This window comes from Phalacrocorax carbo, chromosome 5 (genome assembly GCF_963921805.1).
Source record: "Phalacrocorax carbo chromosome 5, bPhaCar2.1, whole genome shotgun sequence".
NCBI lineage: Eukaryota > Metazoa > Chordata > Aves > Suliformes > Phalacrocoracidae > Phalacrocorax > Phalacrocorax carbo.
The window spans coordinates 49,338,550-49,358,866 of NC_087517.1; the positions used below are offsets into that span (position 1 = coordinate 49,338,550).

At 40.4% G+C, this 20,317-nt stretch overlaps 2 protein-coding genes across 9 annotated transcripts in view; one reads left to right on the forward strand and one right to left on the reverse strand.

Annotated features, from left to right (window-relative positions):
• Positions 1-10,256, reverse strand: part of IFTAP (intraflagellar transport associated protein) — a 56,295-nt gene extending 46,039 nt beyond the window's left edge. For 5 of the 8 annotated variants that reach the window (XM_064452323.1, XM_064452318.1, XM_064452325.1 and 2 more), the window contains exon 1: positions 10,119-10,256. The gene's annotated coding sequence lies outside the window, so the exon portion shown is untranslated. Of the gene's footprint in view, positions 1-9,291; positions 9,536-10,044 lie in introns of all 8 variants that reach the window. The other 3 variants (XM_064452322.1, XM_064452321.1, XM_064452319.1) reach the window with 3 other exon arrangements.
• A 190-nt stretch (positions 10,257-10,446) lies between these two features.
• RAG2 (recombination activating 2) lies at positions 10,447-13,358 on the forward strand. Its single transcript, XM_009507104.2, has one exon. The coding sequence runs from the start codon at positions 10,848-10,850 to the stop codon at positions 12,564-12,566; it is 1,719 nt and encodes a 572-aa protein (XP_009505399.2). The 5' UTR covers positions 10,447-10,847; the 3' UTR covers positions 12,567-13,358.
• The last annotated feature ends 6,959 nt before the right edge of the window (positions 13,359-20,317 follow it).

Sequence of the window (20,317 nt, forward strand, 5' to 3'; positions counted from 1 at the left end):
TTCATATTTTAATAAATCCTAAATTGGAAACGAGGGGAGAAAACCCTATTTGCCATTTTGGCATCCACCGTACATTGCTTTTTATAAGAACTTTACAGTTTTGCTTCCAAAATCTAAAGCAAGAAATAAAATGCAAAATGGACTACAGAGGTGAAGGTCCAACGCAGACCTAATCTTCCCTTGCACAGCTGTTATTTATGTCTACAGAATCATATCCTCATGCAGAGGAAAAAACAGCTAGGTCCTAATAAAAGCCTAGGTTCTATCAGAACAGCCATTTACTCAAACAATAGAGAGGAGACACTGGCAGATAGCACTACCTGTCTCCCCGTTTTCCATTATTTTGAAGAACTGCAGGGTGCTATTGCATCACGCTAAATGAAAGCAAGAACAGAGGATGGTATTTGGAGAACATCCACTATCCCTGAAACTGAACATATGGGTAGGACGTTCAGAATGTACCTCAACCTATCAAGGTTTTTGTATTTTTCATTTTCACTCCACTTTGGTTTTCTGCTGCTTCCCACCTACTTTATTGCTGAGTCTCTCTTAAATGAACACCATACTGTGTCAGCTGTAGAGAAGTTTTGTGATGTGAACAGCTGAAACCAGGCTGACCAGAAGATGCTCACCTTTGCTAAGGAGCTAACCAGTACATTCTACATAAGTAAAAGGCTTCAGCAACCATGCAGTTCACAGCTTCAAGGCAATGACTTCTCTGAACTACCATGAAAAATGAAAAAAATATACAATAATAGATTGGAATCACCCACAATTTATGACCTGGATACAGTCATACCTCTACGAATGAAACAACTGCATTGTTCTGCTAGAGAGTAACTACTACCAAAATAAAAAACGTATCTTCTTTTTCCCAAAAGGCATCAAACTAACCTGGAGGTTTCAAGCCCATGCTGGCTCTGGATAGTTTTAGAGTCAAATATCAGTAAGTGATACATTCAAGCAGCAACTATACTTCCTTCTTTTTGCATTTCACTCCTGCTCATCCATCCTAATTACTGTAATGAGGTTCCTTGAGGCGGTCATTCATTAAGCCTTGTTGATCATCAGCAGATTGTGCAAAATCAATTTTAGTTCTCAAAATGCAGTGTTCTTCCCAGGAGTTTAAGCCAAACCATAAATCTCTGCACTGAACCACAGAGGCATGTCAAGTGAGCATGATTTCAATTACATAATTATTAGTTCTATTAAACAATAAAAAATGTGGTGCAATATAGGCTTCTTCTTTTATGCTGCATTTTTGAGTGCTTTATTATGTTTCTTTTTAAATACAATATAGGCAATGAAAGAAAAATCAAGATTCTGAATTTTTAAATGGAAAGAGCAATAAGCTAATCCTCCCTACAAACTCACTAAAACCTTACATAATTTTATTCTTCTGAAAAACAAACAAACAAACAAACAAAACTTCCTAGTGTTTCTGGCATAGGTTAAAGTCAGGTTTCCACACTATGAATTTATCTTCCAAAAGTCATTCTCAACAAAAACATGGATATTCAGAAATGTTTATTTATAGATCACTCATAGGTTCATGGAAAAGATCACTAGATACAGCTGTTCTCATTATTTTATAGCCTATGTCTGCATAAGTCAGACTGAACACAAACACATTATTTTTACATCTTATACTCTATTACCACTGGACAATGCCTGGTGCTAGCAGAGTAACTACACCTGTCACAACTAACTTTTTTCAAAGGGGTCTTTAACACTTCAGATCTAAGTAATCTCTTATAAGGGCAATCCTACTCTCTTACAACCAACAATACAGAGCTAAGCAACAAGTATTTCTCTAACACCTCTCATCCATAAAGGTTTTACATGTCAGTATGCACTAAAGCCCTTGATTCTGGGGACTCTCTTGGCCTGGCTAGTTCAGCAACATAAAAACTGTCAATAGTGATGGGGTGGGCTGGTAAAAGCAATGCAGAAATGATCACTGCAGGTTGACCACTCATATAGTTATCATAGAATCATAGAATGTCCTGAGTTGGAAGGGACCCATAAGGATCATCAAGTCTGACTCCTGTCCCTGCACAAGGACAACCCAAATTCACACCATGTCTCTGAGGGCGTTGTCCAAGTGCTTGTTGAATATCATCGGGCTTGGCGCCGTGACTGCCTCCCTGGGGAGCCTGTTCCAGTGCTCCACCACCCTCTGGGTGAAGAGCCTTTTCCTAATATCCAGCCTAAACCTCCCCTGGCACATCTTCCTGCCACTCCCTCGGGTCCTGTCACTGGTCACTAGAGGGGAGAAATCAGAGCCTGCCCCTCCTAGTTAGGCAATACTGCAGGCATATAGGCAAGTGTTAAGTGTGCAGTAAATTGTCAAGGGACCAAGTACAGAACCATAGCTGCTTCCTGCCTCCTAAGGACAATGAGAAAGCAAACTGTGATTCAGGACATTAGTCTCCTCTCCAACCTGTTCCAGGAGCTACATAACAGCATGCTGTCTCTTACAAAATGTAACATCCCAACCTGCAGCAGTACTGTAGGCAGCAATACTGTAGAAGTCACGCCATGTAATACATGCACCCATATAATTGTGCAAAGCTTGCTCATGGAAGCTGGATTAAATACACATAAAATTAATGACCTATATAATATTCCTATATTGTTATCAGCTGAAGTAAACTCAATCAGAAGAGCAATGATTAGTACTTTTGGAGAAAAAGTATCTGATTTCCACTCCTTGCTGTCTTACTACCATTTACCACATTACTGAGTCAAGAAAACTCTAGAGTATGGATTTGCTACAATATTACTGCAGCAATAAAGAATGAGGTAGCGCTTTTGCAAAAGGAATAAGCCTCTATCAGACGACTGCAGTCAGAATCAATTTAAGCCTAAGTGCTAGCTGCTCCCAAAAAGGCCACTACCACCCTGTCTCCCTCTTCACCTGCAACTTTTTATTCCAGCCCATCTCTTGGCCAGACAAAATAAACTGCCAATATAAAAGCTGAAACTAAACTGAGCAAATATATATATCCAGTTTTAAATACACATTTTCTGATCTGCCTTACAGCCACATGATTGTGAGGGCCTGCACAAGGAGACAGTGAGAACATGCAGTGGGAGCAAGGGAAGGATGCAGGATTGCCCCTTTTGGCAGCCTGTCATAGATGTTTAGGCAAATGTGAAGGCATAGCCTCATCAGAAATACCACTCACAAACGGCCCAGAAAGCTGTGCTTACTCCATGCTAGGCAAAGCAGATGTTACCAGGGTACGCAGACCCGCACTACTGCTAGACTGGAGTGCAGACAATCAGCCCCCATGGAGCAGAGAGGCAGGCAAAGCTGGAACTCAAGCCTGTCCTTAATAAATGTTCAGCGTTAGCTACGGACTGTGGTCACTACCTTAACAAACATCCCAGGCTGGCACTTCGAAAGTGGGCCAAGTGAAAGGAGTGATTCTGGGAATTCCTGCCCCAGGAAGATGTAAATCATTTCCAGTGAGGCAGCACAGGAAGGTTACACACTTCCCAGAGGGCAGCCAACTGTTTTCTTTTTGTCTAGACATCTGCAAAGCTACAGTTGCAAAAGAAAGCCCTCCCTGCTCTACTGTCCTGCCCTACTTTTCTTCCTCCTCCTCCCCGCTACCCACCACCTGCAGGGTGGCAGAGCTCCTGGAGCAAACCCCACGGCAGCAAGCTCTGGCCACGAGCAGGTGCGGGTCAACTGAAGTGTGGGAACAAACTAAAACAAAAAGTTTCAATTACAAAGGGCAAAAACTCTCAGATGAGGTTCCTTGCAGCATCTCTCAATTCAATGTGATCTGCAACAGCTAATCCTGTTTATATCAACTGGATGTTTGCCACTGCCTTCAGCAGGAGGCCTCAAGGGCACACACTTAACGCATCAGCAATTTTCGTGGATGGGAGCTGCATCTGTTTGCATAATTGCATTACTGAGCCTTAGAGCCGACCTTTGCGATGGTCATAACCACGTGACTCTCGTGCTCAGCTCACATGAGCTTTAAGGGATATATCTAAGAGCTTTAATTGCAGTCCAGCGCATTGGTCCTGTTTGATTTCAGTGCTATTATGTCAGTCCATTCATGATCAGAAGGCTTTTTTTATGAATTTCCAGTGGCTTGAAGAATGCTGCTCCCTTTAAAGACCACCTGGCGGCCCATGACAGGGGTAATGTTTCCTGTGCACCACGCACTCTTCCAAAATGCAGTAGCCACTGTCCCCTGGAATGCGTCTGCCCTGGATTTGGCAAAGCACAGCTGGATTCAATCAGCTATTTTTAACGAGACCTCTGAATAAAGCGCTGTCTCTCACATGTTAAATACTGTTTACTGATGTTTTTAGATGAGATAGAAAATTGAAGACTGTAGGACGCTGGACTCCCTGTGCCATTTTTTTCACAGGTTTCAGCTCACAGGTCCTGGCTAAATATCCAGAATATTTGCATTCTGGCTGGCTAGCCCTGCACAAATGAGTAAGGCCGCCTTTCCCTGCTGAGCTGGAGTGCATTACTGCAACCCACGGGGAGCCAGCTATGTTCCAGCTCAGAGATGACTGTGTTCTACTGGCAGAAAATATGCTGAAAATCCTGGAAATATCTCAGTACAATTTGGGATGATTTGGGGTGAAGATGTAAACCACATATTATTTTAAGTAATTAACTGTAGAAGAAGAAAATCAAGTGAAACAAAGCATTTCCGTAACAGTAAGCAATCTGCTGAAAACATACTACCTATGTCAATGTTATTAAAATAGAAATGGTGAAGGAAAAGTCTATTTATTCATTTTCGCATGGGTTCTCTGCCAAATAAATTCAGGATGCAAATCCTAGATGTTCTTGCTATGACCTGGACAGTTCTGAACATGATTTTCCTGCCTTGTAGATACATTATTCTGAAACTACTTGCTGCAGCTCCTCCAAAGCAGTTTGTCACTGACAGTTACAGAAGACCAGCTTGGACAGACCATGCTTTCATCCAAAGCTGACATGCTGTTGCCAACAAACTTTAGTTTCTCTGTCTTTTCAGCCACAGTAATTGGAAAAAGATTTTCTAAAGATAAGGCATGTCAGTTGGCAGAAGGAGAATAAAATTAATGTAAAATATTAAATGAGACACAATTGGGGGGTGGATTTTTAGCTTAAACATTTGTAGATCTTTGATCACAAACCCAAGCAAGGGTCAGACTATGTCAAGCACTTGGATAAGAAGCTGTCAAGTATCATCTAGGCGCTACCAAAAATAGAAATAAATATGATCTGAATGCCCTTAACTTTGGGGGAAGTTAAGTTCTTCAGCATTCCACTCTTCAGTACAGTCTATCTTTGTTTCAGAAGTAACAGGTCCATATGGATGCTACAGGGCACAGTGGCTTAGAGCCGCTGTATTTCAGATGAGAAACGTCACCACATCCTACTTGCATTACCGTTATTCAATGTCTCAGGACAATTTTCGCAAACATTTGGTTTGTTTGCTTTGCTGTATTAATCAAATTCCATTTCAAACTCTTTCTAATTCTATCCTCACAGCAGTTTCAAATGGAAGATGAGATATTTCTAAAATACCTTGCAGCTGATGATGTAACTCAGGAGTGGGTGAAGTAGGGCTAGGAAAACAAAAGCAGGGAGCTATGAAGAGTGAATTGTTTTCCAGGTTTTTCTGTTTATTTGGTGTGCTGTGTTATGCAAGTGGCTTACCCTCTGTGCCCCAGCACTCCTAGCTGTTGAAAGGATATGTTCCCAGAGGACTTCCCAGAGTCTAATTATTTTTTGTTGGAGAAAAGCGCTGTGAAACTGATGAAAAGTGCTGCACAAGGGTGCAAAGTTTTATTAGTCTTTTAAGGTCTGATCAGAAGGCCACTGAAGTAGAAGAAAGGACATTCCTAATTACTTGAGTGGACTTTGAATTGGACTTTTAGTTAGTCCTCACTCACTGGGTTGCATGCATTTGTCACTTCCTTTGCTCTGTTTCAATGTCACTGCCTACTTCCAGCCGAGCATTCCCAGGCAAAGCAGTAGTACGCCAATCAGCAGGAGTTGTTTTCTTTTACTAGCTATTGAAGTTATTTTTCTCTTTGAACTCAAAAATTATGTTAGATTACATTTTTATATTCCAATAGCACTTAAAAATATCCAAAAAAGGTCATGAGCTTTTGACAGGTTTAGCAGTGTAAAAAATTAAACTATAAAGGAGTGTACACTACACTGCAGAAATTTACAATTTAACTAACAGACATCTACTCTCACTCTGGTCTGGTTCTACTACAAAGAGTTAAAGCTTCTGGAGGCTGGTGGGTTTCTTGTTGTGCCATCTGAAGATGAGGAAACAAAAAAAAACCAGTCACAGACAGTTAGCCACAGCAGATTCAGTTCTCAGGAGCACATCTGCAAATTAAGCAGATAGATTCCCCTCCATCAGGCTGTCTCTCCATGCCACAAGCCCCCTGTGCTGTCAGAGAAGATTCCTCAAAGTGCTTACATTCGAATCCCAGTAACGTAGAAAAATTCTGGAGGACGCAAAAAGCCCTACCAGCCAGGTACGTCTAACTTATTGTTTTGCCCAAAGCAAACTTTGTTGATACACTTAGTGAATGCTTTGAGAAATACTATATAAAGATTTCCTTCCCTAAGTCTGTTTATGAAGGACTTCCAAGCTCTGTGGGTGTCTGGATATGATTTTGATTGTGAAGAATTTGGGAACAGCACTTGCTTTTCAGGGGTCTGTTTTTTCATTTTACGAAGGGAGAGCCTGCAGATCAGTCAAAGAAAAAAAATACACAATATTGCAAAATATATTTAATTCTACCGTAGAGATCTGTATTCATGCCAAGTTAAATATAAATGCAAACTAATGACAGAATTTAATGGTCAGCAACAAGCATTTACCAACTGAGACTCCACACTATCCTGCAGTCCATTCTCCCAGCGTCCAGTCAGTGCTGTTCAAATACCTTACCTTCATATAAATGAAAGGTGCTTTGGGTTTGCTACAGTTCATAAGATCAAATCATTCATTATTTGATAGCATTCAAATTACTGTGAAATTATCAATATGGTATTTTTTAATGTTGACAAATATTAATACGAAACGTCACACTAAACATCTGTACTGATCATTCATTGTTCTCCTGTTTGAAACGTTTTTGTTGCCTAATCAGGTAACAGGCACAGCACATAGGTGAAAACAATTACTACATAGGGTCAAAGAGAACAGTGAGTAGTAAACAAAGTTTGGGAGTGACTCATTGCCTAAACATAGTAATCTAGAGACATTTTATAAACCCTAGATTTACAAGGACCTAGGACACAGGACCTATGGGAGACTTGCCACCTTCCATAAAAGAAGCTAGAAGACAAAAGAATATGCAAAGGCATATGAAATGTCACTTGACGTTTAGGCGGCTGAATCCTACCCCATGTTTCTAAAACCCATTCATCCTATACTTCTCAGTGAAGGCTTAATACAGTTTCTGAAATAATGCCCCACATAAAAAATTGTAACCATGGCCATCTGTTTCCATACTAAGCACATTTCAAATTACATTAACTAGTGCTTTTAAAAAGTACCTTCCCTCTTCATTTGATCCTTCTGTAAATAAACCTCCCAATGGATCTATCTAAATCTGAGTTCCTTGTAATCTCTTCTCACCATACAAACTATTAACTGAAAAAAACCAGCTCAAAATCTTAAGTTTTATTTTAAAATAACATAGGGGAGAATATTAGTTTTCTTCTTGTTGTTAGCCTAGCTTCTAGCTCAGATCTCTACAGTTCACCTCTCAAATACAAGGGTTATAAAAGTAATGTTGAGATTCTTATTTTTCTGTATAATCCTTGGAGCTTGATCTTTTATAAAAATATCAAATATGATGAAGCATGACTCAAGTCACCATAACTGGTAATTGTTTATGTAGCTCCAGCCTTCTCTATTTGTCCATCTTTACTTCTCATAGTGTCTTTTCCCCTCTGTCTTGTGCTGCAGCACAACACAGGCATTTGTGTTTTTCCTTCCACGCTGGCACTAATGCTAATCCGACTTGGCAGTGATGTGGTTTTGAGCATAAAGCCACAAAAAAACTTTAAACTTTTTGGTTATAGGTTAGATTTCTACCTTTTGGGCTCCCTGAAGCTGCTCAGGGTCAGATGAGCGTTGGCCCAAAGGAATCAGTGATGTTGGAAGGTTAGAGGAGGAGGTCAGCATAGCCAAAGATCAACCACACTGTATTAACACACCATAATGAGCAGGAAACAACCTGGAAAGCCAAAGCAATTCCAGCATGTGCCTGAGGAGCTACTTCTGCCAGAGAATCTAGGATAAATATTCTCTACGTTACTTACTGAACTGCTTGCTTAGGTAAAGTTCAAGAAATATTAAGGGATGACAAGGAGGAAGTGTGCTTAAGTGTGTTTATTTAACCAGTAAGTCCTGTGTGCCTATCAATCTCACTTTTAATCATTTTCATTGGTCTCTTCTCTACCCTGTATCTGCAACAGTCTCTTCAGATAGCATACTCTTCAGAACTGAGTACTGCTCGATATTTGGGAAATAGTTTGTGACATTGTGGACACTAATAATTGTTGTATTTGGAGAGTCTTGAAGTATATGTAAGAATATAAGATGAATGCCAACATTTCCATTAAATTGTTTGCCTTTTTTAATACTCATTAGACTTCAAATATAAACCAGCAGTCAAATGTAGAACACTAGTGTTACAAAATATAGAATGCTACCTTACAGGTGTGCTTGTGGCATCTTCAGTATGGAAAACATTACTTTTCTAAAGATACTGTAAAAACAAAGAAGCTATTGGAAGAATATGAAAGAAGAGACAAAGGAAATCTAACCCAGTAAACTCAACTTAGTTCAAGTTCCTCTAACAACACCATTTTTGGATGGCTATAAGAAACAAGCAGCAGAGATTCCTGTTTAGTACATCACCTGAAGGCAAATAACTTCGCAAACCTTTCTTCATGCAAATAATAGGAACAAAACCTGCTGTGTATACTGACATGCTCAGAAGAGGGTTCACTAATTCAATTAACTCGTAACTGAACTTCACCTACAGTGCAGTACTTCTGAAAAGGAATCCAAATGTAGAAAAAACTACCACCTTCAGGGCAGAGGAATTAGGACTGGCTACAGAGTGAACAGAACTTGACCATGATCTTTGGATGATTCCACAACATTTAAAAAGATAAGACAGCTATTCCACGGATTATTTTTAGAATAGACTCAGTAGTGGCTATGCCTACCGTGTCCCTGTGCTCTGGCCTAAGCACATCTGACCAGGCTCGCCTACCTTTGGAAACTTTTAATGGCAGATCTGTATTTTAGCACAGCAGTTTGCGTACCAGAAAGTGGAGCAGGCAGGCAGTACAGGAACGTAGTACAACCATCCCTACTGTGCTTGGGAACATGTGCTGATGGCAATTTGATATAGTCAGTGTCATCAGTTCCCATTTTACAGTGACTCTCACTGCACACTATGTTGTTCTGGAGTCCCCAGGTTTTGACATCACATAACTAGAAGATACTGATCCTTCCTTTAAAAAAAAAAAAAAAAAAAAGGAAACCCTATGTGTCTTGTTTTTGTTGTTACAGCAAAACAAAAAGCAGGAGCAAGGAAAATATGAATCCTAAAGATTTCAAAACAAGGAATTGTATTTTAAAATGTAGAGGGTTTTGGTTTGTTTCTTTTTTTCCAAATATTGTATTTGAAAGCTAGCTCACACCTTTAAATCCTGGGGATTTAGCAAAGGCTGGGACAGGGAACTTGGCCATTTACTAAAAGATACAACTCTGCTGTCACCAAAGGACGGTGCCAATGAACCAGGCAGTTGTCCCTTTCTCTGGTGCCTGTGATCTCCAAAGCTCTTTCAGTGTTATTACCCAGGCTGACTACGTAAACTCTTTCAGGCTTTTGAACAAGCAGGTAAAAAAAGATATCCCTTGAAATCTACTCACGAAAGGATGAGCAAACAGCAAACGTCAAAGATAAAGGATTTGATGGCACTATGACCGCAGCTGGCAGCGACGCTCCCAGACCAGTTACCTGTTCAGCACAAGCGTTCGAGATTCACGCCCGGCACTAACAGCTTCTACCTCTACAGCTCCAGCGACACCTACGTGGTTAGAAATACCGCTGGCATCGACTGATCCTACGCGTCTTCGACAGATCTTGATGTTTTCTTTGGAAACCTCCAAAGTGCTCAAACTGAAGCTCGCACTCGGCCACGGACACGCTCACTTCAGCGCCCCGACTACGGCGCTCGCAGGCCCGGCTCAGGGCCCGGAGGGGAGGGGAGCCCCCCACCCACCCCACCGGCGGGGTGCCCCTGGGGCCGGGGCGAGGACCGGGCAGGCGGCCTCCCCAGGCAGGGCCCCAGTGGCCGCGGCTGCCCGACCCTCCCGCCCCTGCTCTGCGGACCCGGCGCTGAGGCGGCCCGCGGCGCCCGGGGTTCTCCAGCCCGGCACTGCCGGGGCGAGAAAGGGGCGGGAAAGAGCCTGCCTTGTGTCACCTCCGGCGCTGGTCCCTCCGCCCCCGGACTCCCTCACGGCCGGGGAGGAGCCGAGCGGCGGCCGCGCCGCTCCGGGCCGGGCCGGGCCGAAGAGCCGAGCGAGAACTACCGTCCCCAGCAGGCCGCGGGGCCGCCGGCTCGATGGAGCTGCCGGGCCCGCAGCGGGGAGGTGGCTGGACTCGCAGCATCGGGCGGCCGCGCTGGGGCCGCGGACACCGTCCTTCGGGTGTTACAGGCCGCAGTTGTACAAAAGACCGTGGAACCGCTACACGGCTCTTACTTGATTCCTTGAGTTGCAGAAAAGCGTCTCTTTTTGGGTCTCAAAGTGTGAACCGAAATGCAACTTCGTATTAACGATTTATTCAAGCACTGTTTAGCAACCCCCATAGGGTCTAAAGCATGTTTCACCTGCTTGTTTTGTGTTTTTTCCTCAGATATTGACCGCAGTATGGCCCAGTCAGCAGATGAAATGTCGCTGCAGATGGTATCAGCTGTCAGTAATTCATCCCTGCTTCAGCCGGGCTTCTCTCTCCTGAATTTTGATGGGCATGTTTTCTTTTTTGGGCAGAAAGGATGGCCGAAGAGATCCTGCCCCACTGGTGTTTTCTTCCTCGATATAAAGCAGAATGAGCTCAAAATGAAACCTGCCTTCTTCTCTAAAGACTCCTGTTACCTCCCCCCTCTCCGCTACCCTGCTCTTTGCACGCTCAGAGGCAATGCGAAGTCTGATGAGCACGAGTACATCATCCATGGTGGGAAAACACCTAACAATGACCTTTCTGATAAGATTTACATTATTAGTCTCGTAAGCAAAAATAGCAAGAAAACTACATTCCAATGCATTGAGAAAGACCTGGGTGGAGATATCCCTGAAGCTAGATATGGGCATACAATTAATGTAGTTCATAGCCGGGGAAAAAGCATGAGCGTTGTATTTGGAGGGAGATCATATACTCCCCTTGCACAAAGAACCACTGAAAAATGGAACAGCGTAGTTGACTGTTTGCCCTCTGTGTTTCTTATTGATTTTGAGTTTGGATGCTGTACATCATACATACTTCCAGAGCTTCAAGATGGACTTTCCTTCCATGTTTCAGTTGCCAGAAATGATACAATCTACATTTTGGGAGGCCATTCACTTCAAAATAACACCAGGTCCCCCAACTTGTACAAGCTAAAAGTTGATCTACCCCTGGGCAGCCCAGCCGTGACCTGCACCATCCTGCCAGGGGGGATATCTGTCTCAAGTGCTATAGTGACTCAAACCAGTGATACAGAATTTGTCCTTGTTGGGGGCTACCAGTATGACAACCAGAAACGGTTGGCGTGTAACACCATAGTTCTGGAAGATAATAAGATACAGATTGTTGAAAGGGCAAGCCCAGACTGGACACCAGATATTAAACACTGCAGGATGTGGTTTGGCTGTGATATGGGCAAAGGGTCTGTATTGCTTGGCATTCCAGGGGCCAACAAACAGTTAATCTCAGATGCAAACTACTTCTACATTTTGAGATGCAAAGGAGCAGAAGAGGACAAGGAGGAAGAACTGACAGCACAAATTTGCAGTCAGACATCGACTGAAGACCCTGGAGACTCCACTCCATTTGAAGATTCGGAAGAGTTTTGTTTTAGCACTGAAGCCAATAGCTTTGATGTTGATGATACTGACACTTACAATGAAGATGATGAAGAAGATGAATCAGAAACGGGCTATTGGATCACCTGCTCTGCCAGTTGCAATATTGACATTAACACCTGGGTCCCTTTCTATTCGACAGAACTCAACAAGCCTGCAATGATACTGTGTTCCAATGGGGGTGGCCACTGGGTCCATGCACAATGTATGGATCTCTCAGAGAGCATGCTTCTACGTCTCTCAGAAGCAAATGTCAAGTACTTCTGCAACGAGCATGTTGATCTTAACAAAGGGCTACAAACTCCCAAAAAGGTGGTGCACCTGAAAAAGCAACCCATGAAACCGTTGCGCAGAAAGATAGCCATGAAGTTAACAACACCCACGAAAAAGTCCTTTCTTCGGAGATTGTTTGAGTAGATTTACACTGCTGATTTTATTTGCCTGGGAGGAAGTGAAATCACAAAGACAGCTTGTAATGGTTAAAGCAGAATGGGTTACTGGAGCTTGAAGAGATCTTTTTATTTAGCTGATTTCAATTATGTCAATATTTCAGTTATGTTTCAAAGCTCATGAATTTATTTTATCTCTTATGTATATTTTTGTAATATCCAGATAAGAACCCCATCACAGAGGGCATTGTGCAAACACACAGCCAGATGCTGGTAACTTCGTGCTGTATTTTACGCTACAACTTGCTCCCCGGTTATCCCCAGTGAATTTAATGGAACTGCCGGTAGTATAAGACATTATCCCATGCACTCAGTGGTGTTAGCATCTGTCCATAAAGAACATTATATTATCCGTTTTAATTTTATCTCTTAGTGAGTAGTTCTAGAAATATTTAGCCTAATTTATACCTGCATTACTCCAATTTTATGTTGGTGTAATGAAATAAAATTAGACTAATTACTCTGGTTTTAAACTAAAGTGGTGGCTTAAGTCTATTGTGTCAGAAATAATGAAATATTCAGACACTGAAGGTCAGTTTTCTTCTGAGACTTCCATTATGGAAAGCTTACATATGGAGCATTTAATTCTGGAGAATTAATTTTTGATTTTGAGAGGTACTGTATGATTATATGTCAGTTTTGGCTACAGCTGTGGAATATAATCTCACAGTAAAAATCAAATTGCTTTTTTAAACCACTATGCTCAACAACTGCTTTGTGTTTGTATTTTTTAAAATCTAGTAAGCTAATAAAGTTTATAATAAAAATGACTGATTTTTTTCACCTACTCATGGGGTAAATCAAACACCGTAAATCCCAAAGTCTACGAAAGGACAGCATGTGTGCTTGGGAGGTCGATCTGAAGTCTGATAAGGGGTCTAGCTTCACAGCCACCCCATGCTGTGAGCTCCCATTGACTTCAGAGGAAGTTCCTTCTGATGAACAGGACTTTTATCATTTACTCCAGGTCCTCCACTACACATTTCTTTCTCTGCTCTCCCAGGGTGACTGTGTAGAGTGTGAAAGCTTAAAAGTGTGAGCTGTAGCTCAGAGTGACTCACTGAGCCAGTGGAGCATTGTGAGGGTGGAAACAAATGCAGCTGGCTGCTCAAAGCACAAGAAGAAGATTGGATTCAGATTGAAAAGGACATTGTCAAGGTTGAATAGCCCAAGAGTTTACTAACTTTTTTGTGGATTCTTTTATTGGCTGTTTGTAAAGCCTCATCATTCTTGACTTTATTTTTTATTTTTATTACTGCTGCAAACATCTTTTCAAAAAATCAATACCATCAGCTCAACATTTGTGAGCCAACAATAATAGTTCAGTACTCACAGTCCAGCTCTCATGCTGGACCTCTGAATAAAAAAGAAAAACAGGAGCAGCTGTCAGCCGTTTGATCACTATGTGCAGGCCCTGAGCAGCCACTCCTTTACAAGGCAGCACGTGTAGCACAGCATTCCTATTGACACAGACATGTATGCACAATACTCTCCTTAAAACCTTAACAATTCAAGTCAACAGCAGAGGAAAGTAAAGGGCAACCATACAAAGTTTCCTTTTCCAACCTTTTCATGTGCTGAGGAGGTTATAGTTTGGGTAGAGCTTGTAAATGGGAAGTATATCGCCCTGACTACCCTCTCACCAGCTTGATATTGGTATAAATCCTTCAAATTCAGTGCTGGCTTCCTGTTCCTTTGTCATGCTACTTTACCTAAGCTAGAGTATATAGTGCTATATGTTTTTCCAGGAAATTAATATAATGCCCATGTAAAGTCCCTTCAAACTGGTGAAATTCAATAGTCAACATCCCCTTTTGTAGGTTAGTCATAGGTCTTACTCAGCTGAATTGTCATTAAAATATACATTCATCACACACTCTCCATAGACTTCATTTACATCAACCAAAAAAATTCCACACCAAAATTAAAACCACATCATCACAACACCAACAAAGGGGGACACTATACTCACACAACAAAGCTCCACCCCTTGTCCCTTCACCATTTTACAACAGACTCCTCACAATTATAGAACTTCCTCGCAATGTCCAGTCTGAGTTTTTGCCTGTTACCTCTCCCAGTTACTGTCATTATCTCAAATTCCTCAGACTCCACATTGTGTGACAAATTTGTCTGCTCATGCAGACAAATAAAAGGATGGAAACATTTTCCAAAGCGAAAGCTCGACACTGGCCTAGCAGAAACAACGTTTGGCCTGAGATAAAGCCTGGTGGATCAGGCACTGGTGGTGCAGTTGCAGTAAGGTGGGACCATCTCTTGAGTTTCCAGAACTGACTCCTGCAGCTGCAGTGACGCCCTGAGCCCCTAGGAGAGGAGGGCAGGTAGCCTTAGCATGTGGCAGGCACAAGCACCCATTGCAGCCCCTTCCAATTCTTACCTGAATTGTTGTCCTTTACTTTAAGGCTGTGGCTATGAAAAAAAGCAGTTCACAGTCAGACTTTACAGTATTCCTCATCAGGCCCATAATGTTAGCGTATTGCATGTTCGAGCTGTGCTTTTCTTTAAATATACGGTTTATTTGAGCAGGAAGGAGAAATTGTTTGGTCAAACCATGTCCCAGCCTCATAGTGAAGGGCAGTACATGCAGCAGTAAATCACAGCTCAGAGTAAAAAGTCAGAGTAAAATATAATATTCCAAAGGAGTCAAACATAAAGGGATATATGAACATCAGCCTGTAAAGATGACACTTGACGTAGTAGTTAAGACTACAGAAAGTACTTAATTCCCTGATAATTCTGATGACACTTTTGAGCCATGTACTTGTTAGAGCATTGATTGTCTTCAAAACCAGCTAATCAATACAAGATGTTTCTTCCTCAGGTAGGTTAGAATTAGAAGATAAAATGAAGTAGATTCGAGTGCAGAAGTAAATCTCTATTGTATCTGCATCCAACTGACCTATGTGGTTTGTAACCACAACAAGCAGCATCATGGTTCCCAGCCATATTTTAGTAACACAATGTTGTTATTATTGGCTTTTATGAGAATAATATATGGATTTTACTGCTCCTGAAAGGTGCTTGGACCCTGAAGTACCTGATTAATCTACAGGAAAGGCACAACACAAACTTTAGTGGTAGCACTAAACCATGTGTCATAGTTCAGAGTGACTCATTGTGACAATAGACCATTGAAAGGAGTGGAAATAATACAACTGGGAGCTCAAAGCAAAAGGAAAAGACTGAATTCAGATTGAAAATGAATCTGTAAAGTTATTTACTGCTACACTCAATGTATTAAAGACAGAAGGACTGGCTTTCTTTTTTTTTCGTGATTGGTGGCAATAGTTCCCTCCGTGTTTGATTTCCTACCCTATCCAGTTTCAAAGAAGACTAAGGGACAGGCTTGAGGAACAGCCTCCAAAAATCAAACTCCAATTTGGTGTCTCTACTTGACCTTTGAAAATTGTGACACCAAAGCCCATTTTTTCTTTCAAAAAAACAAGACAATAACATTATAAACCTTTTGATTTCTAAATACATACACATATGCAGGAAGAACGGGACACTGGCCACTACCACAGGTGTGCAGGACCTCCTCCAGGTGGTAGTTATTGTGTATTCCCTTGTCCACTGGCTCAGAATGCCCATCTTCAGAGGAAGAACTGGGCATTGAAAATACACCCCTTGACCTCTCTCCTGATGCTGCTAGAAAAGGTGCTAATTAAATCTTTTCTGATGTGTGTTTTTGTATTATGGACAATATTAAGCTTGATGCAGAAGGCTCTCAGGAGTTGCAGCTGGTCAGCTTGTTTGAAAATTATGCCATATTCAGTCACCTAAAACAGTACTTTGAAGAAGAGCAGTGACAGGCTTCATTATTCTTCATTTGATCCCGATTCCAGTAGGAACATATGGAAAGTAAAATTCAGTCAGTTATTACAGATTTATGAATAAAAGAGGTAAAACATCATAATTTACCACGGAACCCTTTGAGGCTTGTTTTTTTGTTTTCTATGGGTTCTGTTTTTTCCATCCGACATTTTTTATTCAAGGTCAGCTGAAAGAACTAAGTTGGTGATATAAAGTCCAGCAATTAGATGTCTAATTACCTGATTGAACAAAGAAGTCAGGTAGCTTAATTTGCTCATCATTAATTCATGCAAACCGGTTGGTTTACGTAAGTCTTTTGACCCTCAGGTATCACTGCAGGGAAGAAAGAGTTCTGAAGTAGAATAAAGGGAAGCTACAAATAATGAACTGAAAGGTAGATTGGAACTAATCTTTGCAGCTCAGTCTATGACAAGTAGCCAAAATTTGATGCAAAGGATGCACAAAGCCAGCAAAGAGGCTTAACATATTAGCATGGGTGTAACAGTGCATGGCTGATTTTAAACAAACACTGGGATGATATTTGTAAATGAAGCAAAAGCCATTTACAGACCAAATAAAACTGTTTTAAAATTAGTTTAGTTTTCAGTCAAACAGTTGCCTGTGAGGAAAGGTGCTGAAAGGACTGCTGAGACTCACAGAGTAATCTTCATCTGTGATAATTTAGTGACTTCTAGAATAGGGCTGGAATTGCAGTTGTCTCTGGGTATTAAAACTGCCTAAATATGAAAAGAGTCCACAATTTGAATTAAAAGTAAGACTGTTACCATGAAATTATGTGCATAGTTGAAAAACTTCTAAGAAATACAAAGCCAGAAATGTAAATGTTTACAAGACCTTTATTTTAAACAGGTGTAATGAATTAAGAAACTGTAATACAATAAGAAAAAGTACAATTATGAAGCCATGCTGTGAGACAAAGCACGGAACTCAGTGTAGTCAGAATTAGGATGCTGTAAATATCCAGAACTTGTTTCTGAATTACCTGACTAAAAGTCAAAGGTGATTTGCTTAAAGTCAGTAGAATTATTCCGTGAGGAAAAAAATATGTGAGACCAGAATCATGGCTTCTAGCATAGTTCACATCATTTCATAACATGGCAATTCACAATACAAAGCCCTCGAATAAAACCAAACAAAACAAGATACAAAATGTGATTGTATAAAAACTACAGTCAATACAATTACAGAACAATAAAATTAATTACTGAAGGATTTGTACCAAGTATTAACAAAAAAAGAAAACGTGAAGGTTTGAAAGAGTACCATGAATAAAAGTGTATCCATATTTCTAAAGCCTCTTCAAAAAGCTTAACAATAGACTGCGCAACCAAATGATGTGCCTGTCTGCAGTCAGAACTTGTTTGCCTTCTGATGCATGGCTGTGTACATGCAGCACTGTTATCCCTGTTTACAAAAGCTTCACTTGCAGGTACCTACCCTTTCAGTGTGTTTGTTCTAATGAGTTCAAAACTCTCAAAGAGGGTCTCTTGACTTACAGAAGATGTCAACAATGGGGAAAAAGAGGTTTAAACTAGATTCAGGAGAAAAGGGAAGGGAAGGGAAGGGAAAACATAGCAGTCATTCTCTACTCAGCTATCCTGCCCAGAGCTGGTAGAGTGTGAAATGTGTCTTGATGGCTTACTAATATTTCCCAAAAGAATACTTTCACATGCACCACATTCCTCTGTCCCCATGCAGGTTCTGTTCAGTCTGATGAGTTACCCCAGGATATAAGCCTCATCTTGAGAAATCATACATATATGGGTAACACTTACTAAACCCTTTTGAAGGCAGTGAGACAAATCACTTGCTGTTACATCAGCAGCTTGTTAAAGTGAATTTGGAATTTGAAAATGTCAGCAGAGTCACTGAAATTCCCTGTGCAAAATGAAGCAAGTCTGGTCTGTCACTCCAGTGGCACATATGTATTGCAATGAACGGATTACTTGGGGGTGAAATTTACTTCTGTGCAAAAGGCAGCAAAAACTGTATATACCACTTCAATGGAGTGAAAATCACCATGAGGTGAGTCGAGGTTGTTAAACTAGGCCCTAGGTTATTCAAGCAGGGTCAAGGATGAAAGGTAAGGTAATACTGTTGTCCCAAATATACATATAGAGGAAAAAGAAAAGTGTGCAACCATTTGCATAATGAAATATATGCCAACCAAAAATGCAAACTATATCTGCATTTACTGCTAAAAGATGCTGTTTATACCTCATATTTATACTCCCTGGAAAACCTGTTGTCTGCATTTATTGGTAAAGAATAATACTTATGTAAACCTGGTATTTATGCTCTATGGGAAATACTTGTTTTATTCAAAGAACTGAAAAAACAAAATTAATCTGGAAATGAACACTCAGTAAGCGTAGATGTACATGGTACATCACACAAAAGACACTGTAGTCCATACGACTGCTTAGAAAAGTAAATGTTTTAAGTAAAAGGCATTATTTCCAACTGCAAATTTTGACATAATGATAAGCTATATTTTAAAATGCTAAACTATATTTAAAAATTCTAAATTATAGAATACTTTAAAAAATAGTATTGTAATTAATAATATTGACATAATCGGGATAACACTTATATTTGTACTAATTACAAACACTTAACTCTATTTTTTCACTGTCCATAAATGGTAAATACCAGGCCCTCAGAGTAAATAACATGAACAAGATACTACTAAACAAACCTCAGACCATTAATTCTTTAAGTTTGTTGTTCACCGACACTCACAAACCAACTTCTGCCACATCAAAATAAAAGCAAAAAGTGGATTCTTTTATATCTGTGCTTTGATTGTTTCTGCATTTAGTCTTGTTTCAGAAATATTATGCCAAACACAGTAATGCTGTAGCTACAGGTGCAAATCTGAAAGGCTAAGTGATTCCAAGGCATCTCAGGTACTTTTGAGTATATTTCATGAAAATGTCATTGAGTGAAATTCATATAATTTTAGTATATGAATATATGAAATACCACTTCAGAAAGGCAAATACCACCAACAAAATTGTTCATCTAATATAGTACAGAGGAATGCTGACTAAACATTGTGGTAATAATGTAAAATACAGTATGCAGTAATTTCAAGACAGTTCATAGCTTTTTAACTAATCTTGTATGCCAACTATCTTTGAGGTTAATAAATATTATTACTCTTTTTTGGAAAATTAGACTATGAGTGTGGAGTATCCCCAGGTGTGAAAATGCTCTATAGCAGATACAGTTGGAGCACATCAGCAGCGGTCAGTGAAATATCCTAATAGAGAAGATCAGAACACTGGCATTTATGTGATCAGGGTAATATCCATATCTTGATAAATGGGTCTGCTGTGATTAAAGTCACTTGGTAAAACTGTGGACCTGCTGGTGTTAGTGACAATTTACTGGTGACTTCAGCAAGGCCAGGAATTCACCCAATAAAACTCTACTAATACAAATTATGCTATATACTGAAGTTACCATAGAAATCTAAAATGCTTGTGAAGCAACAAGCTACACAGCAGAGCTTGAATGTACTTTGTATAGTGAGATAACCACAAGGCACTGTACATCCTGATTTAGGAGCACAAGTTTGCATTTTAGAGTAAACAGACTATGATAAAAATATATTTAAAAACTTCCAGTTACCTTTCCTATATCTTCACATAGTAAATTAGCATGGTGATACCACCATCTGCTCCTAAGCAGTACTACAATATAAATGTTAAATAATAAAAATACTTTTTAAAGTTTGCAAAATCAAAGTTTGCATCTTCAGTCAGTATTTTATACAAAAATAACTGAACTTTATCCCAAAACAATTACTCAAGTGTCTCACTGATGAATCTTTACTTATAAAAGTCAAAGGACTGTCAA